At 40.3% G+C, this 26,165-nt stretch overlaps 1 protein-coding gene across 4 annotated transcripts in view; it reads left to right on the plus strand.

Annotated features, from left to right (window-relative positions):
- Positions 1–1,204: 1,204 nt before the first annotated feature.
- SLC4A7 (solute carrier family 4 member 7) overlaps positions 1,205–26,165 on the plus strand; it is a 105,798-nt gene continuing 80,837 nt past the window's right edge. For 3 of the 4 annotated variants that reach the window (XM_047100007.1, XM_047100004.1, XM_047100006.1), the window contains exon 1: positions 1,205–1,301. In XM_047100007.1, the coding sequence (XP_046955963.1) occupies positions 1,254–1,301 (48 nt within the window). In that variant the 5' untranslated portion in view covers positions 1,205–1,253. Of the gene's footprint in view, positions 1,302–5,729; positions 5,928–26,165 lie in introns of those variants that run through there. The other variant, XM_047100005.1, reaches the window with a different exon arrangement.

The raw sequence follows: 26,165 nt of genomic DNA on the forward strand, positions 1-26,165 counted from the left end.
AGGACCCAAACAAGGACGAGGCATGCAGCATCCTTAACTTTCTGACAAAGGGCTTTACTGCTAGAGACGGTTACGACGACGTGTGCTCCAGACCCGGTGTAACATACAGTTTCCCTCCAAAGCATTGATGTCGCTCCTCTCAGCTAACATTTTGTTATCTTTTAAAAACACTCACGATAAGCTTGTGAACAGTGATGCTCATAAGAAGCATGCTAAGTGTCAGGCACGTTTGCGGATAGAAATACACTTAACCCACCCGCGACCCTGTGCGGCCGATCCCATCATCATTCCCAGTGAGGGTGTAGATATTTGAGAGCCGACCTCGAGGTGTGGATATTTGAGGGTGGACTCAAGAGTGTGGGAGCCGCTGTGGTGCCTGGTCAAGGCGGCAAGCACGCGAGGATACTGTTTTCAGAGTTGGGGTTCACACCTACAGAACTGAGAGATTAAAAAAAAAAACAAAACAACTTGGAGGAGTCGTGAAGACCCGTTAGCTCCTTTGGGGTTCCCGTGAGCGTCCTGGAAAAGGGAGCCGTCCTCCTACCCTCCTGCGACTCTGTAAGGAACCTGGTTAGGAGGTAGGGGCCACTGTAACCCTCCACCGCACTTCGAAACCTCAGGCGAGTCTCGCACCTGCAGAACGAGTTAGACAATCTGTTTGGGTCAGTTACGATTTTACAAAGAGGGGCGGAGCCTCCTGAGGAGGCGGGGCGGCGGTGGCGGTGGCGGTGCACGCGGAACGCCGCGAGCCGCCGATTGGCTGGGACGGACGCCCGTCCCGCTTCCCTCCCGCCCCGTCTCCGGGTGGCCTCGCGGCGGGGCCCGCAGGCGCGCAGAGCGGGCTGGCGGTGCCAGACTGGCAGGGGGCGTGACGAGGGAGGCGGGGAGGGGGCGTGTCGGGGCGGGCCCCGGGCGCCGCGCGCGTCACGGCCTGCGGCCCCGCCCCCGGGCCCTACGCGGCTCACTCCTCCTCCCCCGCCTCGTCCTCCCGCTCGCTCAGTTCTCGCTCCACGTTCCACGCCGCGGCCTCGCTCCCCCGGCGAGAGCCAGCCCTGCGGCCGCCGCGCGCACCCGCCGCCCCGCGTCTCCCGCGCACGGCTCTCCCCACGCGCGCGCCTCGCTCACGGACGCACGTTCGTTTCCCTTCGCGCGCCCGGGTCTCGGCGGCTGCGGCGGCGGCGGCAGCGGCGGCGGCGGCGGGCGGACCGCGCGGGGCAGCTCCGTAGCGGCCGCCGCGGGCTGGCCGGCGGGCCATGGAGGCGGATGGGGCCGGCGAGCAGATGAGACCGCTACTCACCCGGGTAATGAGCGGGGTGAGGGCGCCGCGGGCGGCAGGGCTGCTCGGCGGGGGTGGGGGAAGCGCGGAACGAGGCAGACAAAGGCGGGGGCGCGGCGGCCGTCGCGGTCCGGCCACCTCGTCCCGGGCCCGGCGCCCCTCCGCCGCCCCGCAGCCGGCGCGCCTCGCCATCCCCTTTGTGTGGCCGCCCAGGGCGCGGGGGCGAGGGGGCGGCGGCGGCGCCCAGGAGGCCCGAGTGGGGGCAGCCGGCAGCGCGCCGCGGGCATCCTCGCCACCCGCATCCTCGGCGCCCTGCGGGGCCGTCCGTCAGCCCTTGACCCCGACCATCTCTTCCTTTCTCTCCGCAGCGCTCGCCTCCCTTATTCCCGGGCGTGCTCCCCGGCCGGGGGTCTCGGTTCCGGTTGCCTTGGCGCTGGAGTTCAGATTAGCCCCTCGAAAATCCATCTTTCTTGTCCCTCTAAGCGCGGCTCCACCTGTTTCTAGCCCCAGGCGGTGGTGAAGAGTTGGGGTGGATCTTTTCCCTTCTTGCGCGTCTCCCCACCCGGTCCGCGCGGTTTGCTTTTGTTCGGTGAGTTCTCCGGCCGCGTGGACGAGCTGCCTTCGCAGCCAAGGCTGCTTTTCGCTGCTGACTCTGCCTGGTCCGCCTCCTCTTTGGGCGAGAACCAGGGGAGTAGCCTCCTGCCGCAGGCCAAATAGAAAGAGGAAAGTGTCCTGAGCTCTGCGAGCTGCTCCTTTTTCAATCAGCCTAGCAAAATCCCGTATCCCGGTGGCTTTCGCTTCAGGGTGAGAGGGGACTGGGGGTGGGCTTGCAGAAGGCCAGCGTTCCCATTTAGGATGCTGGACGGGCGGCCCATGCTCGACAAACTGACTTCCTGCTCTCATGTAGAATACATGTGTCCCCACACTTGTGATTCTCCTCTCTCTTCGTAGTTCCTGACTCAAACGGCATGGAAGTGTTGTAAATTTTCCGCTTCCAATTCTTACTCTGTGACCAGCACAGGAGGGAAGGATGCAGTGAAAATTTTCCAGTCTTTCACAACTAACAGGAAAATTGCTTTTTGTGTGTTTTTATTCGCGTTTTTAACCAGCCGCCCCCCCCCCCCAATCTTTTTTTAAAGATTATTGTAAGGCCCTGGAGAGTAGTCGTTGATTATTACTTCAGTATGTTCACTTACAAATTCTCAAATCATGGAGGAAAAGGGAGTCTCCAGACAGTGAAGTCATTTAGCAGTGGTTTTGGGGAGGATCAAGTCACAGTGGTGGTAATGGAATACTGGAAACTCGTTCTAAGGAATCTTCCGTAATTCTTTGTGTGACATTTGAATAAACTGCATTTTGGAGGTCTTTCTTTCTTTCTTTCTTTCTTTCTTTTAGCACTTTCTCTACTAATGTGTATCAAATACAGTGTTGTCTGTTCTTAGATTTGTTTGCAAATTTTCAGCTTAGAGCAGTTCAAGAACATTCTAGTTTTCATAAAACTGGATAGAAATTATGATGTCTTCTCAGATATTGGCTGCTTAGCTATCAAAAGAAGCATGCTAGGGGCATCTGGGTAGCTCAGTCTGTTAAGCCTCCGACTTCAGTTCAGGTCATGACCCCATGGTTCCTGTGTTTGAGCCCCGAATCAGGCTCTGTGCTGACAGCTCAGAGCCTTTAGCCTGTTTCAGATTCTGTGTCTCCCTCTGTCTCTGCCCCTGCCCAGCTCGCACTGTGTCTCTCTCTGTCTAAAATCAATAAACGTTAAAAAAAAAAAAGGCATGATAATGCTATTGCCTTCCAAATCATTCATTCATTCCTCATTGTACTAACACTTAGAACCTATTGTGTAATATCCAACAAGACAGAACCAACTCTGCACTAATGAAACTTACATCCAAATGAATGACAAAGAAATTATCAAGCACTTAATAATGGCATGGCAGGGGAGCACTTTGGAAGGGTATACTTTCCAAAATTTTTGGGAAAATAAGACTTGGCCACAGTAAACATACAAGTCAGTAATAGAAATCAAATGTAATAAACTATCACACAGTCTAAAAATAGAATAAGAGAACCGTAGAACTGTGGTTTATGGAGTACGAACACTGTAACTTGAAAACTGGGAAGAGAGGAACTATTTGTATCAATAAAGTTATATTTTCTCATCAGTTTTCCCCTGGTAAATAAAGTCAGAAGAATGGAAGAGTATGATACTCATCAGTCATTACTTCTCCAACTGGCAACTACTTAGCATAGCCAAAAAAGTAGAATAAAATTAATATTCATCAAATGCTATCTTGGGTATGTGATTATGCAAAATTTTTGAATAAATTGGTGGCAGTATATATGACTCTGAACCAAGTTCATCTGTTCCATAATTTCGGCTCTCAGGTTTCTTCTGCTTCTAAAATTTTGTAATTTTCATTGATCATGGTTTTGGGATAGGAGGAAAGTCATTTATCTTATAAAAAAGCAACTTTTGTTTGCTTTATTACAAAAACGTATTGCAGGCTTCTCTTTGGAATTGACTTGAACCATCAGTCGTATTTTCTCATATAGGTTAAATACTCTGTTACAACAGACAGCACTGGTTAGAAGGTTCCCAAGTTTTGACAATTGTTCGTTCTTTTAGGCAGTACATTATTTAATACAGTTCTGTTACCACTGAAATTTTCAGGCTGCTCCGTGAATTTTGTTGGTACACAATTTCATTCATTTCATGGGTATTGTGATATCTCCTAGGTGCCAGGCACTGGGGTATGGGCACACAAGGTAGACAGAGTCCTAACCTCATTGAGTTTACTTTGGCGTGTGTTAGTGAACACAGTGATAGCCATTTGCATTCCTGCTAATTCCATTTGTGAGTGCCAGTTAAAACATTTTCCTGAGTCCATTAGAGACACTTTTAAAAAAGTAGTCATTAGAATAAATAAAAGATACTAACAAACCAGGATGAATTCAGTGGTGATTGGCAAGTAGAAGGTTTTTTCGGTAGGTCTGTAAGTAAGCATACCCTTTGGGATCTGTGGTTAGGTATTGATAGCTCTAGAGATCATATGTACCCCACGCATATTATCAGAATTTTCGTTACCTTTCGGCCTGTAGTTGGTTTGTTTCTCTGCACCACAATCTATGGAGTTGTAATAAAGGGAGAGATAGGAAATCTCATCCATTCAAATTAAGCTGTAGGACAATTGAGTTGGATTGAAGAATTGCTTTATTTGGTAATTGAGACCGAGAAGTACACAGGTTTTCTTCTAAGGGAGCTTAGGGTATGAAAATTAGAATATTTTGTTACACTAGACTCCTGTTACTTGAGTAGGTTAAAATCGAAAGCCAAAGTAACCTGTTGTTAGAGGAACCTGGTTTATTTTAGTGGTATGTGGGTATGAACCAATATATTCTAAAGCCTTAGTAGTTAAACTTGTCAACATCCTGTAATGGGTTGTTTTTCTTCCTCTTTCCTTCCCCTTCTTTCTTACTATATTTCATCACAAATATGATGTTAAAGTGGATAGAATCTGCAGTTCACAAAATGGGCCATTTACATAAAGGAACATACAGGTGAGTCTAAGGGTTAGTGTTACACATTAGGCAGTGTGGTTTTTGATTCATATTGTAGCTTTCTCTTATTGATTGTGGAGTCTCCTATAGTTACCAGTTTTATGGATACAGTATTTCAAATTTTGCAATAAGCACGTATTAGTAATAAAGATCTGTGTATGTATGTGTAAGGGTGCAGCGACTCACTCCCCCGCCCCTTTTTAAACCTCCTTTTGAAACAAGAGAACTTGGTTCCTGTACAAAGCAGGTAGCTATTCCAGTATTCTAGCTTGTAGTGAAGTTTGCCTCTGGTTTTGTTTAGCAAGCAACTTCATGTATTTTGTTGAGTGATACTCATTGAATTACATAACTTGGGGAGACTTTGATGATTATTTGTAACTATGATGATAAACCGTGAAGGGGTCTATGGTTGGCATGGTGCTAAGATAGTGTTTGGTAGTGTTGCTGTTAAGTCTTCCTGAGGGCAGAGGACTTAGCCTGGAGTAGTGCTAGGTTTCGAAATTAGTGACTCTTTGCCTCCCTGGGCTAGACATTTTTAAATGACTGATGGAGGATGAGAGTGGCCAAAACTTTTTGTCAATGCTTTGTTTATGAAGATAATGTGATTATGATGTAAATGTGCATTTTTATCTGGAGCTGATTTGCCAGTGCAGAAAGGCTGTAGATGGGCTATTCCAAGCAGATTTTCATATTTACTCCAAAGAGGATATTTTTAAATATTTTAATTTTTATTAAGCCATAGTTTGGATTTTAGTAAGTTTAAGCAGGGTTTTTTTTTTTTTTTTTTTTGGAATAATATCCAAGTGAAGGGTAAAGCGTAGTCTGCCTTTCATAATGAAGTAGGAAAAATACTTTAATATTTTACCTATTTCTTTTTCTTTTGTAGGGAATATGTATATTAGTGTCATTTGGTTTTCATTTTGTTCACATGTCAGTGTAGAATTGTCTTCTCTTTCTATATTCCTGGACTATACTGCTTCTTTTTTGTCAGATTGCCCGATTTGGAGAAGCTGTTGAATTCTGTATCGTCTCTGACTAGGAACTTGGGAATTGGATGTACCTTTGGAAATGGATTCACATGTGTAAGGTGGCTATACTTTATTTTATATCATAGACAAGAGTGTGGAATGGTTTCTCAGAAGAGCATGAGAAGGGTAAACATGATACGTATAATCTCTTTCTCAGAATTTGCCGTAGCATATAATTAACACTCGGTGCTTGTATGTTTGGTGCATGTTCTTGTATATATAGGGTGTTTTCAGCCTGATACCATTCTTTATTCTGGAAAAATACTGAAGATACTCACGCAGATTCTTACCTTGGGAATTGATGTACTCAACAAAGATAGGAATAAAGCAAATTCATATATAATAGACTGTATTCCCATTGAGTTCCATGGAAGTATTGGAGATGTTTTCATTAAAAAAAAAAAAAAAGTTCTGTCAAGCAACAAATTTTGGGGAGCACCTGGGTGGCTCAGTCGGTTGACCGTCCGACTCTTGATTTCTGCTCAGGTCATCATCCCAAGGTGGTGGGATTCAGCCCTGTGTTGGGCTCTGCACTGAGCTTGGAGCCTACCTGAGATTCTTTCTGTCTCTCTCCCTCTGCCCCTCTCCCCCGCTCACATACGCGTGCTCTCTCTCTTTCTCTTTCTCTCTCTCTGTAAAATAAAAAAATACCATTTTTGATAAGAATTCAAATTAGAAATTTCCATTCTATTATAGTTTGGCTGCTGGGATACCATCATGATCTAGAAAACATCTTTCCTTTTTAAAAATTGTAGTACTTTTTAACGTTTGCCATGGGTGGATGGGGTTTTGGGGGGAAGGAAGTTGTCTGGGAAGAGAGGGAAGAAGGGTATTACTGAACTCTTTGTTTGAATTACAACAGATGCCCCTTGTAAGCAGATTCAAACTTCAGCACAAGGCTCCATGAGAGGAGCCTGGTCTGGGCTTCAGCCCCCACTGGCCCTCTCCTTGGAATGCCTTTCTGCCCTTTTGCCTTCCTGTAGGGTACCAGTCCCAAATCAGATGTGGTAGTCCTGCGTTTGTCAGTTTTCGATTTAATACTTCTCTCTCTCTCCTAATCATTTCACCTGCTAGACTGTAATCATGCTTGGGGATTTTTTGTTCTACATTTAAAACTCCTGGAATTTTTTCCTCCCCTGGGCATTCACATTGTCACATTCAGATCTGCAGCAGAATTATATTTCTGGTAGATACTGCTGTCTGATGAGAAATGCATTTCATTCTGAAAATCCTTGATCTTGAGATCATATTGTACAAAATGAATTAAAGACCAACTTTCTTAATCCTGTAAGAATCTAATGTATTTGTTTAAAATGGGAGCCACCTGTGTAAAAATAAGACTACAACCCCTCGTAACCGTTTCCACAGTTATTTAATAGGATTTACTTTGTGTGATATCATTAATTGTTAAACATGATCCCTTTTGAGGGTGCTTTATTTGCTTTACATGAAGGTACACTTCGTGGTGAATTCTGTGCTGTTTTTTCATTAGCTCTGGGTTCTGTCCTAGCATTTGAAATATCAGTGAGGCCACAGATAATATAGCACTTCTATTCAAAATTACTTTTAAAATAGATAAGACCATGGGGACTGTGGTCCATGAATTCCCAGACACTGGAAAATTTTATGCTTGTATGCATTCTTTGTAGGCGAGGATCAGGTAGCTTTACATCGAGATCTCAAAGGGGTTTATAATCCAAAAAATAGCTAAGGAATACGTAGTCTAAAAATTGGCTTAGCTGGTTTCTTTAACGTTCATAGTAGTCTTACATTTTGTTTAAATAGATGACAGTAATTATGTATGCCCCAGTATTTGCTAAAGTTTGTTTTGTGGAATACTTCATCTATAGCAGGTTTGGCCAAAGAACTACTCTGTAGCCAGATAAGTTTGGGAAATGTCACACAGTATACATTTTGGAGATTCATAATGCATAATGGTATATTAAAGGCTCTGTGAAATCCTCTAATAAATACATTAAACTTTGGGGAGAGAATGCAGCCATGTGAAGTGGAAATTTCTGATGGTTATTACAAAATATGAACAGTAGGTCACTCATCTGTTTTATTACAAGTCCTGTGAGAGGGATAATTCACTTGGTTACAGTGGCAGGAGAGATTTGAAAAAAAAAAAATGTATCACTTAAGAGATGTTTTGGAAGCAACCTGATAGGGTCTGGTTGAATACATTATGGTATATACACAGAGTGGGGTACTACGGCTCTTAAAAGGTGGGGGGAAGATGTCTTTGTACTGATGTGGCAGATCTCTAGGGTAAATTGATGGAAAGAAGCGACGTGAGGGACAGAGGGCACTATACAGCGCCTTTTCTTTAAGGGGGATAATAAGAACGTATAGTTGTATTTACCAGGATTTTTATAAATACACTGGAAAGGTAAATAAAAAAAACTAACAAGAAATGGTTGCCATAGAGAGTATGAGGGAACAGGACCCGAGGCAGGGGTAGGGACAAAACCAGTGTGCCCCTTTCTGTGTAATTTTGGATTTTGAACCTCGCAAACATAGCAGCTATTCGGTAAAAGAGGGGATGGTTTCTTATGTCACTTTATGTCGTGGGTTAACATATTTCGTGAGAGACATATGGCTTGATGTAGTCTAGTATGTTACGGACTGCTTAACTTTAACTTAGAAAGGGAGTCGTGAGCACACGACTCGGTAAATCACATGCTACATGCCTCCTGGTGTTACCGAATGTCCGAGTCCTTTGGCACCTTTGGGGTTGCATGTTGCCGATGTCCTGATTGTCCTCTCACTTTCACCTCATTTCCGTCCAGGGACTTAGACTGTGGAAGAGCCAGTAGGAGCCAGTGGGAAGACACTGAGGATGCTGTTGCACGTGAGATGCCTTAGGCATAGGAAGAGAGCTGTTTGGTTGTGTATTTGTTCAAACCTAGAATTTGCCTTTGCAGTTTTATACTTACCTTCAGTCGAGGATCATAAACGTTAAAAAAAAAAAAAATCACCCAGACTAATTACAATGAATCGTTGAGATTACAGTGGTGCAGTGGCAGGGGGCACCATTCAGGCTGTTTTCCTGGTTTTGCTCCAGAAGGCACCATTTACGCTGAGAGTGGTACAGCTGCTTCCCCACAGAGCTGTGTGACCTGGAAGTGCTGTGGGAGGACAACTCTGTGACTGTGCCTTCCTCACGTGGGAAGTGCTGATCCTCAGGCTGCATTGATTAATTCACTAATTAACTAATTTTAATTAGTTAAAAAAGCTAGTTAAACATAAGACTAAAATGATTTCTGGTTAGCTAGGTTTTTCATTTTTTTAAAACTTTTTTAAAGTTTATTTACTTTGAGAGAGAGAGAGAGAGAGAGAGAGAGAGGATGAGCAAGAGAGGGGCAAAGAGAGAGGGAGAGAGAGAGAATCCTAAGCAGGGTCGGTGCTGTCAGCACAGAGCCCGATGCCGGGTTCAGTCCCAGGAACCCTGAGATCATGACCTGAGCCAAAACCAAGAGTCAGATGCTTAACCGACTGAGCCACCCTGGGGGCTCTTCTGTTGAGCCAGGTTTTAGAAGTCAGTAACTTGGAAAAAATCTTTTCTTTTCTTCTCTTGAAAGTATTTTTCTATTTGAGCGTAAACCTCCGTGGTATTCCTAGACTTCCCAGCACCTGAGATGGAATAATGAAACCTCTTCCAGTGGGCACGCTGGATAAGGAGGAGGAATGCTGTGATTTTCACGTTGGGAATTGCTAATCGAGGACTTGGGGGTTTTGTCCTTTGCTCTGGGGGCAAGGGAAGAACCGGTAACTGACTCTTTAGAGAAAGCCTGCTTTGAGCCGTGCATCTTATTAGGCATCTTTTAATCACTTATTATCCCTCTTACAGATGGGAACTCCTGGGCAGAGAGATTTTCTGAAATTTCCCAGTCCATACAATTAGTAGGAGGCTAAGCTGAGATTTGAACTCATGGTCGATGCGAAATCACTCGTGTTCCGTATCTCATTATTCTAGAGTAATCCGTGATCCCTGTTTGTCAATGCCATTTAACATTAATCACATTAGATAATTTTACATGGATGATACTTTGAAAGCCTTAGATAATTGAGCCGAGTTTTATAGTTAACAGCTTTTATTACTGTAACTTTTGTGAATTTGTTGCTAATATTATAGAAATTAAGTATTTAAAAGAAATTTGCCTCTTTGCCTCCAGATTCAGGAAATCTGAATTTTTCTGGATCATTGTTGAATGAATCCTCCTTTAGGTCTCTTCCCACAATTAGGTCTGTTCTGTGGTTTAACGTGTAGAAAATGTTCAGTGACTGTTCAGTGAATGAATATAAGGATAATGTCATGAACTCTTAAGATTTGAAGCTGAATATGCTCCTAGTGAGTTGTTCAATCAGTCAGTTAAGAAATTATATAGCTTCTGTCTGGTGGTGTTACCATGAAGCAAAAGACTCTTACTTTGCCAGTAGAAGAAAATGTTTTTTGCCTTTGTTCTGTTGTGGTGGATGGGGGTGGGGGGGTGGAGATATTGAATAAATACAGTTTGGAGTGATCCCAGAGTAAGAGTACTTAATATTTTTTTTTACCCTGAGATACAATTTCAGGCAAGTGAGTGTTAAGCACGTTAAAATGAAAATTTTATGGCTCAGTATATTTTCACAAGTTCTAAATACATTTAAATGGATTGTTGGAAAAGAGTGCATTGGTATTTTACTTGTATAGTAACACTTGTGTAATATTTGCTTTATGAAAATCTGTGACATTTCATGTATACAATTACAAAAGGACCAGTAGCAAGAAAAGGGATCTTCAAGCCCGGATACAATGTCAGCTGCTATATATATTGGTTCGAAATTGTGCTGTTTCTCTAAATTCTTTAGAATTATTACTTACATAAAAGAATTTTTGTTCTGTTCATTTGCTTTAAATTTTATGATTTTGTGGTTTGTGGGCTTTCTTCCTTCCTGGATCCCACCTTCCTGACTTCCCAGTCCACGCCTTCCTTCCTGGACCCCGCCTTCCTGACTTCCCGGTCCACCTTCCTGACTTCCCAGTCTGTGCATCCGTGTTTGCACAGGTGCCATAACTGGCCAGTGCCCTGGCTCAATAGAGTCCTTTCAGTAATATTCTGTACTTAGTTTTGTTTTGTTTATAATTGTTCCCAGATGACCTTCTAACACGTTGAGGAGGAGTTTCTTTATCCGTTTATGCGCGTACCATTAGCAGTATCCTCAGGATAGGGTTCTGCTGTGAGCCTGTTTAAATCTGGGCAGTTGGCCTCCCTTTTGTTAGGAATAAGGGATTCATTCAGACCAAAATTGGCCTTTATGTGGTCTTACATTTTAGCTTATTGAACTGTTTTTATTCAGTAATAGGAAATTCACGAAATAACCACAAGTCCCAAGCCTTATTTTTAAGACAAAGTAAAATTTGGATGTAGCCTAACCTTAGACCCTGGTGTGACAAGTACACGCTTGGGTTTGAGACACACGTCGGGTTCCCATACATCGTCATCTGCCACCAGGTGGCCTTGGGCAACTAACATCTTTGAATCTCATTTTTCTCATCTATAAAATTGAAATTATAATACTTACAGGGCTTCTTCAGGATCAGGGAAAAGCATATAGTGTGCATAAAATGCTGAATGTGCCTGTGGAAACTTGTAATTAGTAACCATCGTATATTTTTATGAAATGTCTCATGTAACAGAATTCTAAAAGAATTAGTCTCCATATTGATTGAAGAAATAGAAAACAAAGTCTTAACTATCCTTAACTTCTGGCATTGAGATCTTCTAGATAGCTCTGTGGGAAGGAATTATGTATTGGGAAAAACTCAGTCCTCTTCCTGTATTTTTCCTTTTCTCTCACATGACTGCCACACTTACAACACTTCTGACGACAGATGTGTGTGTGTGTGTGTGTGGGGGGGCGGTTCCTCCTACCAGTCAATGTTGTGGCCCTAGCTGGGTGTTACAATTTAACTCCATTCTGGCACTGTCTACTGGGAGATAGCATCAGACCCCACAAGTTAAGCAGTCTGACTCACAGCTGCCCCTTCTGATGTCAGTTGCCAGTCCAGGTTGTCACCTGTCCTTCTGACCGATCAGCTGTACGGTGGAGGTTCCCATGACCCCTTCTTGGATTCCATTGACTTGCTGGAGCAGCTTACAGAACTCAGGAAAAGTTTGTTCACTTTTGCCAGATTATTCTGAAAGGGTATATGGTAGAGGACCCAGATGAACATCCAGATGGAGGAGATGCATAGAGCGAGGGGTGCGGCAAGGGCTGGTGGAGCTTCTGTCCATTAAGAGTGCCACTGCCACTCTCCCGGCACCTCCACCCACGTGTTTGGCCACCCAGAAACTCTCCAGACCCCGTACTTGGGGAGTTTTATGGAGGCTTCATCGCGTTGACATGACAATCATTAACTCCATTTCCAGCTTCTCTCCCCCTTCTGGAGAGTGGGTTGGGGCTGAATTCCAAGCCTCTCATCATGGCTTGGGCTTTCTGGTGACCAGCCCCCATCCAGGAGCCACCAAGAGTTACCTCGTTAGAACAAAAGACCCTACTGTCATGCAGGAAATTCCAAGGGATTTAAGACTTCTGTGTCAGGAACCAGAGACAGAGACCAAATGTTAGAACGAAAGATGCCTCTGGTGCCCTTATCACTTACAAGATTATGAGGGATTTAGGAGCTCTGTGCCAGGAACCAGGGACAGAGACTAGTATATATTTTGTTCTGCTACCTCACAGGTTAGGTGGTAGTTTATTGCCTTAAGCACCAAACTTAAGATATTTTGACAAAACGTTTAGACGTTTAAAGCATAATACGATTTTTTGATTTAAATAATTTTAACCATTTGACAGAACATTTGAAATGTGATATGTGTGTCTCCTTTTAAAAATGAGTACTGATCGCTAGTATTAGGCTGTTGTGGTCTGTTAAAATCTTATTTTAATTATTTTCTTTTGTCATTGAATTTCTTAACGTGTTTTAAAGATAACAGAGGAAGTCACAGAGTCATTTAAATGTGGGTGGGGAGAAGAAGGGTTTTGTGTTGTGTCACTCTGTGATATACAAATCTTGCCTCTTCAGATGGTCTTCTGATTCTTGACTTGTTATAGATAGTTGAGGTTACTAGATTGCTTAATTCTGTTTTCAGGAGATCTTGTTGTATCTTATTAGTGTTAGATTTTCAGAATTTAGTCTGTAGGGTATTGCAGTATAGAAGAATTTAGCACACTGCTTGGCAGAGTAGGTATGATAGTTCCTAATTGTTATTCTGCTAAGGCTTAGTGACAAGAAATTTTATGAGTTTATAGTTTCATCTTAAATTTAATTGTCATTTATATTTTTTCTGTAATCTGAAATAACAAGAATTATTTAAGTACAAGTGTACTTAATTGGATAAAGTGAGGCTTCTGAATTTTGCATATATGTGTACACATGTACATATATAGGTACACATACACTCTCATATACATGAGTATGTGTTAATCTGAACCATTGGATCACTAAACAATTTAGAGATATTTAGGAATTTTCAGATTACCCGTAGCATTGAATTTTAATGGGTTATATTAGTCAAGATACCATTCTACCACAAAAATGTGATTTCTCGAAAGGTCCTTATTGTAGGAATTTTAAGGTAATGCAGTTTGTTTTAAGGAGGTCATGTAAGGGGGCACGTGGTGGCTCAGTTGGTTAAACATCTGACTTCAGGTTCATGGGGTTGGGCTCTGTGCTGATACCTCGGAGCCTGGAGCCTGCTTTGGGTTCTGTGTCTCCTTCTCTCTGCCCCTTCCCTGCTGGTGCTCTGTCTCTGCCTCTGTCTCTGAAAAGTAAATATAAATATTAAAAAAGAAAAAAAAGGAGGTCATAGACCATTGTCATTTGCATTTTTTGTTTTGTTTTGTTTTGAGGTTGATGTTTTCTTACCTCCATTTTTCAAGCTACTTCAAATCTTTTTTAAAAACAGTTTTAGGGTGCCTGGATGGCTCAGTCGGTTAAGTGTCCAACTCTTGATTTTGGCTCAGGTCATGATCTCATAGTCATAAGATCAAACCCCACGTGGGGCTCTGCGCTGAATGTGGAGCTTGCTTGGGATTCTCTCTCCCTCTCTGCCCCTCCTCAGCTCACGTGCTCGCTTTCTTTCAAGAAAAAAAAAACAGTTTTGGTAGAGGTAAGATATAGATAAATAATTTTATTGATTAAAAGTCAAAACAGTATTTTGCTGTAATAACATAGTTGTTATAGCAACGTGTGGGCTCACCCAGAATTAGAATCATATTGGAAGTGTGTTAGGGAGAGGTGGGAGATAAGGTCATAAAGGGAGTGAGGGAAAGAATTTTCAGGTTAAATTTCATCATTTTAGATCACAATTGAAAAATACAAATTGCATGTTTTACATAATTGCATTTAATACTCAGTTTTTAGATGTTAATTAATTTTGCTATCATGTCCTAATTGCATAGAGTTAGGCAATAAATGGGTTTGAAAGGTTAAGTGGTGAATATTGAGTGTATTAGCCACTGGATTCCACAAGGACAGAGAGGGAACCCAAGGTCTGCTCAGAGAAGCCTGATTCAAGTTTGGTCAAAGGAGAGAGTCTTTGTCACCAGTTTCTACATTGTCACCTTGCTAGGGGATCTTGGTACCAGTGATTATAGTTCCCTTTTTAAAGCCTCTTGCTCTAAGGATGAATCTAAAACTTATCTGTGCCCTGGAAGGTCTGGCCCGTTTCCCTTTCTCTACCTTTTTTCTGCCTTGTCTGCTCTTTCCTCTTTCTTGTATTTCAACCATTGTCAAATTCGTTTAGTTATTTGAACACACTGGACTTTCTCATCTCTGGGTCTGGGTATATTAAATCCCTACTCCTAGCATAGTTCCTGACACATAGTAGGCACTCAGTAAATATCTGTTAGATGATTAAGTGAATAAAGGAATAAATGAAAGTATCTTGTATAAGGATAGATATTAAAATCTCTGAAAAAAATACATAGATATCCAAATGATTGAGGTAGTGAAAAGATACACTTAAAATCACATATCCAGGGGCGCCTGGGTGGCGCAGTCGGTTAAGCGTCCGACTTCAGCCAGGTCACGATCTCGCGGTCCGTGAGTTTGAGCCCCGCGTCAGGCTCTGGGCTGATGGCTCGGAGCCTGGAGCCTGTTTCCGATTCTGTGTCTCCCTCTCTCTCTGCCCCTCCCCCGTTCATGCTCTGTCTCTCTCTGTCCCAAAAATAAATAAACGTTGAAAAAAAAAATTAAAAAAAAAAATAAAATCACATATCCAAATGGAGAATTTCTTAATAATGTAGGGGCATTTTGGATAGTTACAATAGTGCTTTCAGTAAGATGCAAATTTGTATAAAATGAATGGAAAATCATTTGCATTGAAGAAACCCTTGATCTAAAGGATGGCGCTCCCATTTCCTTAGATTTAGGTTTGAATACTATCTGCTGGCTACATTATTGACTGCCTCTTCTGTCTCCTAGAATTCATGACTTAAGTCGCCATTTAAGTGAGTATGAAACCATTAACACCTGGAAAGACTAGTGACAGTAAGTGCTTTACCTATGCTGAAACCAGTTTTTTTTTTAAACCTTTCAAAATATCCATGTTTTTAAATGAAAGCAAAAAAAAAAAAAAAAAAAAGATAAAAAAGCCCTATGTGACTTGCATCAAACCTGTCTAGAAAGGAGTATTTCGTTTTTACCAGTAAGGATCTGTTGTACACATACAAAGTTAATAATTCTGTGTGAAGAAAATTATATTTTCAAGGAGCTTAAAATTAGGTGGGAAATAGTGGTGAATACGTAAAGAATAAATTCAATTTCACTTAAATATAAAATGTAAAATTAACATAGGATGACCAGTGAAGACGGTCACATGATAGGATGGTTCTAATACCTAATATTTAATTGTTTTGTGCCAGGAACTTTTCTGAGCTCATTACCTTCATTATCTTGTTACATTGTTATAATTTATCAGTTGTAATACATACTACAGATAGAGGACACTGAGATTCAGTGAGATTAAGTAATTTGTCCAGTTTTGCCTAGCGAGTAGTAGAGCTGGGATTTGAATTGAGGTAATCTGAGTCTAGAATCTATATTCATTAATGTAATTAATGTTTTATCTGTAGCCAGAGTAAACTTGTTGACGGGTTGCATTACGTATATATAGGCACTGTTTTCCGTAGTATTTAGTGTTAATTTTATATCTAATGTAATTTATGGAGATAATTTGCTGGATTAGGTCATTAATTAGAAGCTGTTTCTCAAATATATGTAAGTCATTTTCATTAATGAATTTTATGCAGTGTTTCATTATTTAAACATGATTTTGCTTTCTGAGTCCTATTTTATTTCTTCCTTAGCCACATATTCTAATGTTGCTGTTATTTTCCAGATGCTCTGACCACTGCAACATGTACTTTTTGTCTTCCAAAGATACTGTGTTTCTTGTTTGTTGTGGTTTCTTCTTTCTCTTTGTACTTGTCAGTTTATCTTTTAAAAAATTAGTATCGGGGCACCTGGGTGACTCGGTTAAGCTTCCAGCTTTTGGTTTTGGCTCAGGCTGTGATCTTACAGTTCATGAGTTTGAGTCCCGTGTGGGGCTTTGCACTGACAGCACGGAGCCTGCTTGGGATTTCTCTCTCCCTCTCCCTCTGCCCCTCCCTGGATTGCACTCTCTCTGTCTCAAAAAATAAATAAACAGTAAAAAAATTAAAAATTACTATCAAGTTAGTGAATTTTGGGAGGGAGAAGAGGTAAACCCAAACCCAGTCTTTGATCTGTCATGCTCCTTGATGACCCAAGTCATTTTTCTTTACTTCCTTGCCTTTTGTAAGCATAAAGTGAATTACTATTGGAAGAAACCTTTATTTATTTATTTTTTTTCAGATAAAAATGTGTCTTCTGGGGTGCCTGGGTGGCTCAGTCAGTTAAGCATCCGACTTTGGCTCAGGTCATGATCTCACAGTTCATGAGTTTGAGCCCTGCGTCAGACTCTGTGCTGACAGCTCGGAGCCTGGAGCCTGCTTTGGATTCTCTGTCTCCCTCTCTCTCTGCCCCTCACCTGCACCCTCTCTCTGTCTCTCTCTCTCAAAGATAAATAAATGTTAAAAAATGTGTCTTCTGTTAGAGAACAAATATGGAAAATATTGGAAGAACGTGAAATAAAACGACCATTTGTTTGAATTCAATTGAGTTAGTTGCTGAAGATACTTAAAGTTAGATGATGTGCTTTTCAACTTGAAGATAATTGCCTGATGAATTAATTTCATTCAAATTTGGGCCATTTGGAAGATAAATATTATCTTGAATCCATAAAAGAACTAGTATCAGAGGAAATAGCAACAACCATTTGTTGTAATGGTTAGAATTTGCTAGTTTATCTGCACAACAATTAAATTTGGCAACTTTTAATCTTAGATTTTTAAACTACTACTGTTTTATAATGGTTTTGAATAGTCCAGGCAGGATTCTTTTGGTTGCCTGGGATCAGAAATCTATTTAAACTTGATACAGTTAAAGAGATCTTTATTGCAAGTATGTAGAGTTTTTGCTGGGATCCAGGAAAAGCTGAACGCAAGCTTCAGAAAGGGAAGATGGCTTCAGAGCACAACCTCTCTAATCTTCCTCTTCCTCATCTCTGACACGTGGCTTCTTTATGAAGTGCCCCTTGAAGTCACTTGTGTCTTTTGTCCTCATCTGCTTCAATTTCCCCAGTTTTTTGTTGTCAAACTGACAGTCTCTAGTCTGGATTCTTCTAAGCAAGGTTGAGTCTATGACTTTTAATTTACCAGATTAACCAGATAACTCCCTTGTGGTGAAATGCATACAGGGACAAGTTGTGATGGTTTTTCTAGTGGATTCATTCAGTCGATTGGAGGAGTTAACGTAGAGATGCTCTGTATTTCAAAAACCACTTTGAGAGGGGAAGGTTTATAGGTGAATAAGTAAGGCCCGAGGACTTGTTTTACAATGTCTTAAAGGTACACATATGTAAAAAGATTTCCATCCTGCCTTTATTTCTCTAAGAGCTACTATTAAAACTACAGTAGGGATAGTGTATACAGTAAAATTATCCATATGACATCCTTGGGATTCCTGTACACTGAGAACAAGTACCTTTCAGTAAAACCCTTCAAGCTCAAGATGCATTTCTGTCTGTAGAGTTCATTGCTAAATGCAACTTTCATATAAGGAGGAAGGCTTCACTTTATGTTCGCCTTGGTGGGCATCCATGCTGACTTCTGAGGAAGAAGCTGGTAGGTTTTGTTTGTTTTACTGATCTTAAAATACTAGAGATAAGTAGTAGTGCTCAGGTGTTTCTAGAGCAGCGGTTCCTCAGTGGGTCTGCGTGTTGGGGTGTGTTTCGTCCCTTAGGACCTCTGGTGTTCCCGGAGACATTTTTGCTTATCGCAACTGGGGAGAGGGGGTTTGTGTGCTACTGGCACCTAGTAGGGAGAAGAAGACAGATATGCAACTGAACAGCCTGCAGTGCACGGGACCTCCCCCTACAACAAAGAAGCATCCAGCCCCAAATGTCAGTGGTGCCCAAGTTGAGAAGCTCTCTTGTCCGGAGTCAAGGATCATAGAGCCAAAAAAAGGTTACAAGGTTCAAAAGAGACACGATTTTGGAGTTAAGCACTGGTTTTGAATGCCTTAGGGGAAGTGAGAGAGGAGATCATTTCTACCAAAAGCCTGTGTGTAAATATATCTGAGTTTACTACATTAATCTGCATTTTGACTTTGGTAATTGTACTATATTTAAACCAGTTTTAGTTACATTTTAATTCTTACCAGTCATACTACTTTTTAATTTCATAGGTATGTTTTCCTAATGGTAGTCCAAGATGAGACCTACAAGAATGAAAAATTCTTTGTAATTGACATTTAGGAGTACTATAAATGAGTATTTTCTTAGTGCAAATATGAATTGAACTACATCTCCTTCATCCCTAGCATTTACATGTGAAGTATTAACTGAGAAAAAGATGCTTTCCCAAGAACAGTTGCTACTTTTTATAATGATGTATTTTTTTCTTGAAAGTTTTTTTTTTTTTTTTAAGATTTATTTATTTGAGTAATCTCAGCACCCAACATGGGGCTTGAACTCATGACCTGGAGATCAAGAGTCACATGCTCCACCGACTGAGCCAGCCAGGTACCCCAGAAAGTTTTTTGATAAAACAATTTTTACTTTATAGTGAAATATATTTGTGAACTAGATTCTTCAGTTCTTTAGTTCTCATGAAATTGTAGATAAATCTCAAAATATTTTGAAAAACAAAATTCCTGAAAGGCTATAGGTATTTGAAATACTTAAAAAAAAAAAATGACTGTGTGTGGGTGGGGGAGGTGCTGGGTGGCTCAGTTGGTTAAGCATCTGACTTCGGCTTAGGTCATGATCTCACAGTTCGTGAGTTTGAGCCCCGCGTTGGACTCCGTGCTGACAGCTCAGAGCCTGGAGCCTGCTTCGGATTCTGTGTCTCCCTCTCTTTCTGCCCCTTCCCAGCTCGCACTCTGTGTCTCTTTCTCTCAAAAATAAGTAAACATTAAAAAAAAAAAAATGACTGTAGGGTTGCCTGAGTGGCTCAGTCAGTTAAGCGTCCAACTCTTGATTTTGGCTCAGGCCATGATCTCACAGTTCGTGAGATCAAGCCCTGCCTCGGGCTGTATACTGACAGTGTGAAGCCTGGTTGGGATTTTCTCTCTCCCCCACCTCTCTCTGTCTCTCCTCCACTCATGTGCGCTCTCTGTAAAACTAAAGAAATTAAAAAAAAAAAAAAAGACTGTAAGTCTGCTTCACTATAACACATTGATTATTCAGTATGCACTGTAAAATGCCCATATAAAAATATAGCTGTCATTTCCTAAATATTCTAATATATAAATGGAACAATTTATTCAGTAGCTCTGTACCGTCTGATCTGAATGACGTTAATAATGTTCAGGCTTCTTAAAGCAGCTCCTACAGAAGTTTTTTCAAACCCTGAATTTCCTGCCTGAAACGTGAACTCTCCATTATCATTGGACATCCTGCATGTCTGACGATCGCCACCAGATGGTGATCTTATACGTTGATAAAGCCGGATCCTTGGTGAAAACTGAATTGGTTGCCCAAATTAAGCCATGTGAACTCAGCAGTGGTATTTAGCAATGGTGAAGGGTGTGGACTCGCTATGCTTCCCTCTGAAACATGTTTTAAAATGAGGCATGTTTTCATTTGTTTTGGAGGGTTTTTTCTTTTCTTGGCTCTTCGGTTCACATTTATCTATGGGAAACCAAAGTAAAATAATATCCCCATAACTTTATTATAATACTGATGCTAATTTATTGTGTTAAAGTTTTTGCTTTTGATGGTAGTTATTTTATGGCTGTTACCAAATTTCTGATAGATTTAAAGTAGTATTTCAAAGTAATTAGGTAGTGTTTTTGTGATTCAGTACATTTTACTTACAATTCCCTAAATGAGGCATAGAAGCAACTAAAGTTATATGTAGAACAAATAAAACTATATGTAGTTCAACTTCGGGGAAGGTGTGTGGCCTGGTGGAAAGAGCATAGGCTTTGAAGTCAGATGGCCCTGGATCGGAAAATGATCAGTTGTGTTACCTTGCAGAGTTCTTGTGAGGATTGAAAATAAGGCTTGTAAGTGGCTCTCTGAAAAGTGCATTCTCCCTGGAGGCAAATGGATGTGATTTAAAATTTTAGCTTCTTCCAGTGTACCCGGTGGGACCTTGGGAAAATGACTTAACTTTTTAGAGCCTAAGTTTCTTCTTTTATATATTTGGGATAGTAATACCTCCTCCTAGAAATGTTTAGGGTAGTAAATGAAAGAATGCATGTAAGGCATAGAGAAAGTTTTAATAAATAATATCTGTTACTTTTGTCCTCTGATACCATACAAGCTAGTAATGACCCCAGTGTAGGTCTATGTGTAGTAAGAAATACAACTAAATTCCTGTCCATTGCTGTTAAGGGAGATTGTTCTTCCCATGTCTCTTTTTTTTAAGAGTTTAGGAAAATATGAGAATGTAGCAATTTAAGTTAAAGAATTTAAAACATGTTTTTCTTTTAATTAAGAAAAAATGCGGCTCCCCCCCCCCCCCTCCTTTTTCCTGGGCAGATAAAGAAACTTCACTGGGTCCTTTGCTTTATGTCAGCAGCATCCTTTACATCGTTAGCCATCATGCCTGTATTGTGTTCCTCTGTGGTCGTCCTTGCCCCGTCTGTAGTTTCACTTGCCATGAGGGAGGTCTAGAAGCAGATGATCCTCCTTCTGACTGTTGTCACAAGGCCAGTGCAGCCTAACACACATCATAGTGCCTCTGTCATGCACCTCACTTCATCTCCTCATGGGGGCATTTTATTATCTCACATCATCCCAAGAAGAAGGGTGAGTACCGTGAGATACTTTGAGGGAGACAGACTGCATTCACATAACTTATTATAGTATGTAGTTCTGATTGTTCTATTTTATCATTGTTGTTAATGTCCTGTGTATGTAAGTTATACATAGCTATATGCACAGGAAGGACATATACAGGGTTTGGTACCATCCGTGGTTTCAGGCATCCCCTGGGGGTGTTGGAACGAATCCCCCGCTGTCAGGGGACTGCTGTACTGGAAAAGTGACTTCACATTTGTAAAGGGAACTTAAATGCAGATTTCATGTTTTTAAAATCATTTTAATTCCTGTACAATTCTACACCACACTTAACGTTTCTAGATTTTTTCCCCTTTGGCTGATTAAAATTCACAATTAGAATTCTGTTTTTGTATTATTTTTTCCTGAATTTAAGATGATAAAAAAATCAGTTATGTGATTATGTAATTTTCTGACCAGGATGCTGAGAAAATGCTAGTTTCTTCCCACGGTGCCTACAAATTTATTCTTTTTTTGTAAGTTTCTATTTAAATTCTAGTATAGTTAACATACAGTGCAGTATTAGTTTCAGGTGTACGATACAGTGATTCAGCACTTCCATACAAGACCCTGTGCTCACCACAAGTGCTGTCCTTAATCCCCATCCCCTATTTTACCCATTCTCCCACCCACCTCCCACCCACCTCCCACCTGGTAACCCATCACAAATGAGCAAAGGAATAAAAAAGAGAGGCAAACCAAGAAACAGACTCTTAACTACAAATTCATTAAAAAAAAAAAAAAAAATGGCGGGGCGCCTGGGTGGCTCAGTTGGTTAAGCGTCTGACTTCGGCTCAAGTCATGATCTCGCGGTTCGTGAGTTCGAGCCCCGCGTGGGGCTCTGTGCTGACAGCTCAGAGCCTGGAGCCTGTTTCAGATTCTGTGTCTCCCTCTCTCTCTCTGACCCTCCCCCGTTCATGCTCTCTCTGTCTCAAAAACAAATAAACGGTAAAAAAAATTAAAAAAAAAATGGGAATGTGTTGAGGAAAATCTTGAACCGTCTTCTGACCTTGTGAAATATGCTTTCATAATGTTACTTGCCTTCGTATCAAAGTTGTATTTATTAAAACATGAATTGGTCATAGTTTTGAAGAATTGACTAAACTGATAATTTTTCATTTTTAGTGACTTTTTAATGTTTATCTTTGGTATTAAATTTTATACTATATACTTATACTATATACCGTATACTTAACATCTTTAGAGAACCATCATCTTTGTTGAAACAGACCAATGTATTATCCCCTATACTTTGTCTATGTTCATAGAAACAGTTACTCACAAATATGTTTTACCCTCTGTAAAACATGAAAATGTGATCGTATTAAACATAATAATTCTGCAGTTTGCTTTTTTCTTAACATATTAATTGATATTTATTGAGTACAACCTCCTAGTTCCGTCTCATTCTTTCTATTCTACTACTGTGTAATGGCAATTAACTATTTCTGTTTGTTTACTTTCAGGTTGTGTTTTGTTTTTGCTAGTTTGAACAGTAAGCATGCTTGATCTTATCTAAATATTTTGGTGCTTTTATTTCTGTGGGGTAGATACTCAGAAGTTATATTGCTGCACAAGGAATATTCTTAAAGATTAAAATAAAATGGATTCTCGCTAGCTTATTCTCCAAAAATATAAGTTGAGAAATTTATATTCCCACTGAGAATTATGAGAATGTCTGTGTCTCTTTACCTTCATCAGCTGTAGATGCTAATTACAATTTTTTTTTTTTTTTTTGCTAATCTGCTGAGTAAAATTTGCTTAACCTCTAGTGAGAGTGTCCATCTTATCATATGGTTATTGGTCATTTGTATTTTCTCTTAAGGGAATTACTTGGTTCATATTCTTTGTCCATTTTCGTATTCCTTTTACTTCTTTTTTACATCAAGAAGTTTCTGGTATTAGAGATATTTAATGCCATGTCTGTCATGTCTACATATATTTCCTTGTGTCCTACCTTGTCTCTTTGTGATGTTCTTTGCTTTAGAGAAATGTTTGATTTTTTTTTTTAATGTTTAGTTTTGAGAGAGAGAGAGAGACAGAGCTTGAGCAGGGGAGGGGCAGAGAGAGAGAGGGACATACAGAATCCGACGCAAGCTCCAGGCTCTGAGCTGTCAGCACAGAGCCCGACGCAGGGCTTGAACTCATGGACCACGAGATCATGACCTGAGCTGAAGTCGAACACTTAACTGACTGAGCCACCCAGACACCCCTGATTTTTTTTTTTTAATAGACTGAAATAAATCTGTGTCAGTCTTTCTTTTTCTTTATGGCTTCTAGATTTCTCATCTTGCCTAAGAATATATCCTAACTCCAATAATATAAAATACTGTTTTAAATTCCAGATATTACCCTTCTAATTATCTTAAAAAATTTTTTTTCATGTTTATTTATTTTTGAGAGAGACAGAGACAGAATGTGAGTGGGTTAGGGGCAGAGAGAAAGAGGGAGACACAGAATCCAAAGCAGGCTCCAGGCTCTGAGCTGTCAGCACAGAGCCTGATTCAGGGCTTGAATTCACGAGCTGTGAGATCATGACCTGAGCTGAAGTCGGACACTCAACCGACTGAGCCACCCAGGCACCCCTACCCTTCTAATTATCTTTAATCCACCTAGAATTAATTTTTACCTCTGGTTTGCTGTAGACAGCTGTATTTCAACAAAATGGAAAACCAAAGAAGTCTTTGCATTTAATAAATGCATTCCTTTCTGTTTCGTGACTCTCTTTTGTCTTACAAAATATTTAATATATCTATTATTTCTGTGCTGATACCATAGTCTTCATTATCATAGTTTTATAGTATACTGGAATGTTAGGCAAAGTGCTCCCCCTCCCCCAACTTTTTTCATGATTTTATTGGGAATCGATTATCTTAGAGATAGTGGAGTCTTATGACTTGTATAAAGAGTGAAGTCTTCAGTATTTTGCATTTTAAGGATTGCTTTTGGTATCTAGTCAATAATTTTATCATTTTTAGGCAGATTCTTTTTATTCTCATTATATTGAAGTCACATTGAAAGAGATCTACTTTAATACTTGCGAGTTTCTTGAATGTCAGAGGTTTAGTGACATTTTCTAATGGTCCGATCATAAATCTTGATTCTGGAACTAGATAGTAATGTTTAAGTGATCCTTATACTCTAAATGTTTTTTAACATGGATTTCAAAATTTTAGAATTCACCAGAGGACACAGCTTAGCTTATTATAAATATTGCACAGAATGTAAATGTTAATCAGTCTTGATATAAAAATAAAAATCTAATTCAAAACAGAGATATTGAAGAGATTGTACGTGAAAAAGGTGTGTGTGTGCGTGTGTGTGTATGTGTGTATGTCAGGGGAGTGGTGTGTGAAAAATCCTTGTTTTTCTTTTTGTAAAATTAGCAGATACTGCCTAAAACGAGATATTATTTAAAGTTATGATGGCGACTCTCGTTATGAGAGAACAGTTACAAGATGGAAACAGAAAGTACCTCTGTCTGGTGAGTGGCTGTGGTATGCGAGGAATACTTCTTTGGGGAGTCTTGTGTTAAGACTTGATTTCTTCCACCACATACGGGTTAATTTAATAATTTACTTCAAAATGTAGTTGCTGTGTACTCATACCGAAAAATCTTTAGGATGTGTTTTTAAATTGTTATGTACATAACAGTGACTTGTAACGTGGCTACCTTTTTTTGTAGGCATGTATATACTTCTGTTTGCATTACAGAAATGGAGACAAGGTTGAAAATGGAGCAGAGAAAACAAGGGAATAAAGGAGACTGTTTTGATTTACATAAGTGTATGGCTAAATGAAAGAAGCCTGATACAGAATAACAAATACAGTGGGATCTCACTTATTGCAGACTTATAGAAGTGGAGAGTAGAATGGATGATTGTCAGGACGAAATGAGGGGGGTGATGGTCAAAGGGTACAAAGTTTCAGTTACACAAGATGATTAAGTTCTGGATATGTGTTATACACTACACAGTAACAGCATACAGCTAACAATATACTTACATTTTTTTAACAGACTAAGACAAGTGTTCTTACCACACATAAACACATAATAATAATAACAATAATAATAATAATAATAATAATAGTAGTAGTAGTGGTAGTAGTAATAAATTGGGGAGGTGACAGGCAAGTCTTTGGCCTTGGTGGTGGTGGTGGTTTTATGGGTGTGTGTTTATTCCCAAACTCATCAAGTTGTATGTATTTCATATGTACAGATTTCTACATGTCGACCATATCTCAGTAGATCACCTTAAAAAATAAGGATTGCTATTACATAAAACTGAAAAATCTTTAAAGAAATAGCCAGGTTAAAATTCCTGAGCTTATATATTGAGTTAATAGCTTTTTATCGAGAGTAGTGGAATAAAACTTTACCTTTCTATTTAATCTGTAAACTTGATTTTTAACATTTAATTTGAATATTGGCTTTAGTAGTGCCCAGGATACCATCACAACAGGGAGCATGTTGGAGAAATGAATCTTTTGTATTTTGATGAAGAGTTAATTTTGTTTTGCAATTTTGGAAATTAAAAATCTATGTATGTGATTCCTTCTTGTCTCCCTGCGAGCTCTTAACCTTCCTTTTCTCTTCCCCTGCCCATCCTCCTCCCCCTTCTTCTACCTAAATCCCTGTGCTCAGGGTTTTATAATCCAGTTGGGGGAGACCTATGCCTGACCAGGGTTTTAAGCTCTTAAATACTAGTGGGGAGGGCCAAGATTTTCTATAGGAGGTAAATTTCAAGAGGCTATTGTAGGAATTGGTATTGAACCTGATTGTTTGCAGATGCTTTTTATTCTGGGTGTGATGTATTGAGAATTTTTGAAATCAGTTTTTCTGATTTCTATTTGCTTTTTTAAAATTTATGTTTATTT

Source organism: Lynx rufus, unplaced genomic scaffold (genome assembly GCF_022079265.1).
Source record: "Lynx rufus isolate CCGP_SWC_20201006 ecotype Redwood Valley unplaced genomic scaffold, mLynRuf1.p SCAF_5, whole genome shotgun sequence".
Classification (NCBI taxonomy): Eukaryota; Metazoa; Chordata; class Mammalia; order Carnivora; family Felidae; genus Lynx; species Lynx rufus.